The 7,500-nt window shown below is 36.0% G+C and overlaps 2 protein-coding genes across 2 annotated transcripts in view; one reads left to right on the forward strand and one right to left on the reverse strand.

Moving 5' to 3' along the window:
- The window catches only part of ND-B15 (NADH dehydrogenase (ubiquinone) B15 subunit), a 3,688-nt gene extending 730 nt beyond the window's left edge, over positions 1-2,958 (forward strand). Inside the window, exons 2-3 of the mRNA XM_027352024.1 lie at positions 2,547-2,690; positions 2,808-2,958. Of these exons, the coding sequence (XP_027207825.1) occupies positions 2,547-2,690; positions 2,808-2,876 (213 nt within the window). The 3' untranslated portion in view covers positions 2,877-2,958. The remainder of the gene's footprint in view (positions 1-2,546; positions 2,691-2,807) is intronic.
- Positions 2,959-5,612: 2,654 nt separating this feature from the next.
- The window catches only part of mTTF (mitochondrial transcription termination factor), a 17,338-nt gene continuing 15,450 nt past the window's right edge, over positions 5,613-7,500 (reverse strand). The window contains exons 5-8 of the mRNA XM_070121819.1: positions 7,186-7,282; positions 6,575-6,728; positions 6,182-6,385; positions 5,613-5,846 (exon numbers count right to left, since the gene is read on the reverse strand). Coding sequence (XP_069977920.1) covers positions 5,672-5,846; positions 6,182-6,385; positions 6,575-6,728; positions 7,186-7,282 — 630 coding nt within the window. The 3' untranslated portion in view covers positions 5,613-5,671. The remainder of the gene's footprint in view (positions 5,847-6,181; positions 6,386-6,574; positions 6,729-7,185; positions 7,283-7,500) is intronic.

The following is a 7,500-nucleotide window of genomic DNA, read 5'->3' on the forward strand; positions in this document are numbered from 1 at the left end:
GAGGTTGAAGACCACGACGCGCGTAGATAAATGAAAATGGACACTGCCATCTTATAGAACAGAAGAAATAGACTAGGATAAAAGTAATCTTAAGATGCACAGGCCTTATATTTACCGTTAAATTGAAAAAAACAGAATATGACACTACATAGTTTAAGCTGCAGTGACCTCATTGTCACCGCAAAATTACGAAAATATACCTTGCATATCACTGCTCAGATTCTAAGTTGATCTTCGATAAATTTACCATGGATAACAATCAGGGTTACAGTAAAAAAGTTTATGGAATGATTACCTTAATGTAAACTAAGACACTGGAAAATTTACAGCGTGTAACAATCAGGGCCACTGTAAAAAAAAAAAATTTATGGAATGGTTACTTTTACGTAAAATAAGACATTTTTCATCTATGGCATATGGTGTGCAAATCGAAAATAAAGGAGATACATGACAGAGAAGAAAGAAGATCAACCCATCTTTGTCTAAGTCCCTCGCCATGTTGACATCGTGAATGTAAACAAAATTATGACCACTGAATGCATTCCTGCACTCTCAAGTAGGTCATGTATTAATACGCGTTTGTCAAAACGGTATTTGGCTAATTATCAGTGTCTGCTGTTCCACATATATGCTTTCAAACACTTTTGTTAATATTGTTATATGTCATTTAAGTGTTCTAAGATTTATTAGACAGTGATATATGGGAATCAGTCTGAAGAACCTTCTACGCATGTGCATTTTTGCGTTTCTGGCTGCCAGGTTTGAGGGGATGATTCCCGGGCATTCGGTAACAGAAGGCTGGCGAGATATGTTTTGTTTTCAATGTTGTGTTGATTCTAGGTTATTGTTAAGACTATACAGTGGCAACGAAGAAGAAAAAGACCTTAATAACTATCACAGTTTAATATCTGAGGCCATCAAGTAACCGAAATCCAAAAAAGTGATAAAAATAAAGCAATCCACAATAGACCGACCGATGGACCGAAAGAAGGAAGGAAAATTGACAGTTTGGTCTTTTGATATATATAGGTATTTGGTTTATTGTTTACAGGATGGAAGTAGCTCTATTTTGCCGTATATACAAGGGCTGAAGAGAATGTGTCCTGTGGCAGTGCCCGAAGGACACACCTAGTCACGGCACTGTAAATTGTTAGTTTAGGTTGGGTTACAGGTCAGGATTTTTTGGGGGGAGGGATTTGGAAGGTGTGAAATCCTATAGATTTTGCAGAACGATGGGGTGGATTCCTGTAGAGTTGATTAAAGCCTGTGAGAAATGTCATGATTCGTGTTGTGATGATTCTGGGTTATTCTTAAGACTATACAGTGGCAATGAAGAAGAAATAAACTTTAATAACCATCCCAGTTTAATGCCTGAGCTCAAATGCCGAATTAAGTTATTAAAATCGAAGCATTTCAGCCAGTAGAAAGAAGCGAACAAAAGTTTGACATTTCTAAATGTAAAGGTATTTGCTTTATTATTTTATGGTGTGACCGCAGCTCTATCTTGCTGTACATACTGAGGTGAAGAGAGTGTTTCCCGTGGGATGTTGGGGGGATGTAGGGAGTCCCCCTACAACCCTCCCCTCAGGTAGTAGAGCACTCCTAGTCATGGCTTGGGCTTGGCTCGTTATTGCAGGAACAGATGCCATTATCAATATAGAATAGGTGTTTGATGTGATTTGGCTTATAACTGATATTCAACAGGACAAAGGCGAGTTTCAAGGATGGTCATGACCTAATTATCGATACTTTAGATCTTTGGGTAATCGTGTTTCTATGATAAATGACTCTTTCATAAGTCTTAGAATTTCTCATTTACTTTACTGTGATCAGATTAAATAAGATGTTCATTTTCTGTGCATGTCTTTGTAAGTAAGCAAACCCTCTCCGCAACCTTCCCCATCCAGCAGGTTTGTGGGGTGCTTCAGAAAAGTGGATTTTGGGATAGGAAGGGAGATCAGTTGTAAAAAACACATTAAATTTCTGCTTATTGTGAACTATGTATGTCAGTGTGATTTTGTTACAATATACCAACCATTACAGAATACCATATGCACAGTGGTCTTTTTTGCCTGTTTACTTTAAAGTGATATGGTAAAAAATATCCTCCAAGTGTATTTTGGAAGGATAGGGCTTGGACTGGTTCCATACTTGTTGATAAAACCCATAGGTGTATCAAGGCATGATTGTAAACAAGTGTGCATCACTTTATATGAAAATGCATCAGTAGAGAGTTTGCCAGAAGTTTTAACCCCATGGCTCTGGATGCTTCACTGACTGCACGTAGCCCCAAATTTTGCCATTGGGCTCATGTTATTGGCCACTCTGATATAATGATCTTTTTCCTTCTTCATTCTGTCGTTTCCTTTTCTATTCTCTTTTTTTTCATGGAATTTGGATGGTTTTAGACAAGCCATTGGGTTTTTCAAATTTAGGGAGTGGCAACACTTAGTATCAGTGATTTTTTTTTTTTTTTTTTTCCCCCCCAACTGCATAGCAGCTTTTTATGGTGTTTCATATTAGTTTCCCTTGATATTGTATTACAGTTTGATCCAGCTGTGCAGCGCTTCATGTCAATGAGAGCCACTCGTTACGACCACTTCAAGCCAACTCCTCGTTCATCTTTGATTGGAATTGCCATGCTTGCTGTCCCTATCTTGGGATATGGGTGGTGGATGAAAACTAGTCGAGTAAGTACTGTTATGGATAAACTTTATTTCTATTAATATCTGTAAATATCATTGCAGATCTTTTTTCTGAATTGAAAAGGATTGTAAATATGATTAAACTTTTTATTTTCTTGACAGGAAAACTTTGAAGCGAAGTGCCGCACTGGCCAAGTGGCATATGCAGATCGTGAGTTTAAGTTCGCCTAAAATTGTAAAGAGGAAACAACTCATCTTTGATAATGGTGTATAGATTGTATATGAGTATTATAAATAAATAATTTTAAAGCTTTACTTTTTATTAATATCCTTTAGCATATATAAGTAAGTAATTAGAAGTCATTTTAGAAAAGGTGATGGTAATGTCAACTCAAAATTAGCTGCTAGTGTGTGTATATATAATTTCTCTCTCTCTCTCTCTCTCTCTCTCTCTCTCTCTAACATTGCTTCAAAGTATCACATAATATGTTAGTTATAGTTTGAAAATTATTGCTATTAAAGTGGCATTTGAAAATATTCATATTTTCATCACATGGCTCTCGGCCAAATTTTATCAGTGGTTTTCAAGAGTTTAATAATACTTTTCATGCAATTTTATTAATTATCCTACAGCTCCTGGCAGCATATACAATATCAAGAGTTAGATGCTGAAACTTTGCTCTTATTACACTTTTTTTAATAGTTTGTTTCCATTGTCACCCCTGCCTTACTTTCATTACAGGACCCCCCCCCCTTCTTCTGTCCACATCCTAAGGTGTAAGAGCTGTGCCGAAAGGATGAAAAGCTGGCTTTGTGTCAGTCCCCTTACCCCGTCTGCTTCCTCTTTGATGCTCATGTGACTCCCTTCAGTCACTACCTTGTTCTTGCTAGTATTCTTCCCCCTACTGATATTTTCCCTGATACTTCAGCTCCTTCCTCTGGTCACTTGTCCCCATTAATTGCTTTATAATGACTCCTGCACTGTTACTCTTTCTTTGATCCACAGATATCCTCCATTTGAAGTAATCACTCTTTGCTCTTAACCCACTTGCAGCTCACATTCCCGGGCATCCCGCCAGTGCAAAGTTAGATCGGAGCTTGCTCTTTGATTTTGTCACCTGTGGCGGGCGTCGGGGAGCCGCGCACCGATTTTGAAGCCACCTGGAAACTATTATATTTGGCTTGAAATTGTACTGGCGCTTGTGGGTTCACCTTTCCTATTTTTACATATCCCTGCCATACTTCATTTGCTCCCCTTCTTTACCCATTTCACTACCATACTATCCTACAGTGCTGTGTGACCTTTGACATCATATAGATTTTTTTCTATTTGTCAATTTACTTACCCATTTTGCCACAGTACTTTACCATAGTGCTATATGAACTTTGATGTCTATCATATTTGTTTTAACCATTAATCAACTGTTAGTACTATTACACCAACAATTTTGCTGTCCATTTTTACATTTCCATAAGATCTTCCTGCATGCAAATAGACTGACCTATCACACTGGCAGAGTACCACTGCCACATGGTAACAAACATGTTGCACATGTAAAACAAACATGGCTCCAAATGAGTGAAGTCCTGGAAATAACACCAGTATTCTCAATATATATTTTAAGGAAATATAATAATTCAAAGGAGACTACTAAGTTGTATATAGAAATATTCTAGAACATTAGCTCATGTTTACATGAACTGTTTTTCATTTATCAGTAAAAATTGCATTAGTCAGATGAAAACGGGCTTCACCACCTTTACCTGGGAGACATTCTGCATGCATGCGATACAAGGGAAAGCCTAAAATAAATGCAGAATAAGTAACAGTGTGCTTGAGCCGAAACTCCACAAGAGTTGCAATTTTTAGCAAAGCATTAAACTTTTTTTTTTTTTCTTTTTCTTTCTTTTTCTTTAGTTCATGGTCTGATTTTCATTTATCAAATCAGATTCTGTTGAATTTGTGGTTCAATTATTTTCACAGGATGGATAGATTAAATTCTTTTTGAAACACTTGGAAGTCAAATGATTTGAAAAGTTTAAACATAGACAAAGATGTTGACCATTTGCTGATCACTTTATTGATCAGTAAACACAGTATGGGTTTTCTTTCCTGTAATTGGTGTGTAACAATCTCTATACCTTGTATCATGATTTTTACGTGAAGCATATAGGCAGACCAAAAAATGCCATAAGGCAATATACATGTATACCTATGTCCAGGAATAGTTCCTTATTATGACAATACTTTCATATTCAAAGCATTAGCCTTTTTAAACAATCAAAAAAATAACTTACAAAGAAGAGTGACAGTAACACAGGCACAATTAGCCTTTTAAAAAAAGATACCGAGGATACTTTTATTACATGGCCATCTTGAATTCACACGTGTAGTTTTAATACATAGATGTAAGTATCCTATCCTCCTGTTTTGATATTTTGTGATCATGTTTTTGATATGTGCTTGTTCATTGCTTTCACAGTAGTGAATCCTAATACAGAAAATGATAGTTATTGCTTGTGTATGTAGATATTAAGAATGGATAAACTGAGTTGCCACTCATTTAGTCCAGTGCTGTCAAGAAAATGTAAGGTTCCCTGCACTAGTGTTTTGCAAAATGTATCTACACAGATGGCTCAACAAGAACTTGTTCCTCTAAAGTTTGGGTTCTCCTACTTCTCTGACACCCATTTCTACCCTTATTACCTGTTTATTGCAAATGAGTTGCCACTGAACCAGTGTTGCTGGGAAAATGTGATGATTTGAAGTATTTGTGAAAAATATATACATAGATGGGTACACAGGTACTCAGTTGGCAATTGTCATTGTGACCCCATCCTCAAGTTTTCAGGAAGCATCTTAGATGACTCAATGTATAGTGTTGCCAAGACAGGTATATTTATCACAGTCACCATGATTATAGTCAGTAAGCAAAATATGATGCACTTTGATAGATAAAACCTCCAGTTTATTAAAAATTTATTTTCTACCATAATGTTTTTTGAATAAGTATACAATATTTACATTACTTATTTAGAGATCTCTTATATTTCTGAAGAAGTGATTGATAATAACTCTCAAACTGTTTTGGAGTCTTGTAAAGAACAGTAACAGATGATGGAAAGTAACCTATTTCTTTCAGCTTCTTTATTCTCTCTGCGGTTCTTTTCTCTGCATACAATAAGATGCGCATGGAGGCCCTGTGATAAAAAAGGTCAATTAATTTCAGTAAATTGTTAATGCATTAATGTTCACTGTCGTGAATTTGTGTTAAAACAGATTTTAGGTAATCCAGTGCTGGCGTTCAGGAAGATCTCGATCCTTCCCATTTGAGGCTCATCCTTCTGATAATTTTTCCATCATGGCAATAGTTAAAGGAAATACAATATGACAGTCAGATAGGATATCATACAGTTAATGCTAGAATTAATTTCATAATTATTACAATTATAAGGAAAAGGTTGGAAGGGGGTATCATCTGCAATAAGCATAGCTCTTCTCTCTGATACAATATATCATTTGGGTTATGCCTTACCTTATCTGTTTGCGTGTAAAGCCCTCAGAGATGAGAAGGTCAATCTGGCTCTTCAACTTTGACACATGAGCACGCATCAACCCAGGATTGCCACGTGCATAATTTACAATGAACTCTGGTTCACATTCTAGACGCTCGGCAAGATATTCAATTACACTCTTCTCTCCTAACAGTTCTTTTTGGGACTGGTATCTTTCACATGTCCTGAATGAAGACAAAATTAACTAGTTATTTTGCATATAATTTTCAAGGGATCTGAATTTAGCACCTCATATTTCATGAAGCGTATTTTGATTGTAAGAATGATAATCATTCAATATGCAAGTATATAAGGCATCTTATCTATTGCAATTAAATAAAACTTTCCTGTCATTTTCTTTACTATATACACACCTTTCAAATATATACTCTGGGCAGCGGCACATCCATAGCTTAGGCCTTTCACATCCTGCTTCAGTAGCACGATGCAGTCTTTCCTCTGTCAAAGCTGGATTGTGATAATACACCCAGAGGTCTCGTAAGATGTCCTCTGATTGTACTTCATACCCTGTAATCAAACCAATATCATAATTCAAGATCTTGCTCTTCTCTCTCTTTTTTTCCCCCCCCCATCTATTTCTGAATGGAAAAATACTACTGTGTCCATACAATGGTAGGAAAACCCTCAATACACAAACTAGATTTACTGAAATAAATGAGACAACATCTTTTAAATCATCCTGGTTTCCATCTTCAGGTCTAAATTTGGAAATGCTCTCATTTAAATAAATCTAGTTTGTGCACAGTGGGTTTTTCTACCATCTCTCTCTTTTTTCCCACAAGTGCATATGCACAAGTCATTCACATGATCTGAAAAATATTCACATTAGCAAACTCAAAATCAAAGGCCACACACAAACACAGATGCCATACTAGCTGAATTTTTTTTCATGAAACAATTCTTTTTCAATATTAATTTTTTTTACAAAAGAAGAAAAAAAAGGTAAATGGCTCATTATACTCACTCTCCAAAATGCTAGTTATATGTTCTATTCTTTCCAAGTCCATAAAAAGAATGCGCTTCGGTTTGACAATTCTCTCGGTCAACTGATCAACTGGAACCTGAAATTCATGTCGTTAAAGAATATACGAAATGGTGCCCATATTAAAATAAACCAAAATCATAGAACAAAATCCTTATTGGGCAAGAACATTAATATTGATCACTTGCCCATGTTCCAAGAAAGAAAATGCTACAAGCACTTCCAAGGAAATTATAATAAAGAACTTGAGAGAAACAAAAGTTAATTGTATTTATCACTTTCTGTCAAAAGTTAAAG

Source organism: Penaeus vannamei, chromosome 5 (genome assembly GCF_042767895.1).
Source record: "Penaeus vannamei isolate JL-2024 chromosome 5, ASM4276789v1, whole genome shotgun sequence".
Classification (NCBI taxonomy): Eukaryota; Metazoa; Arthropoda; class Malacostraca; order Decapoda; family Penaeidae; genus Penaeus; species Penaeus vannamei.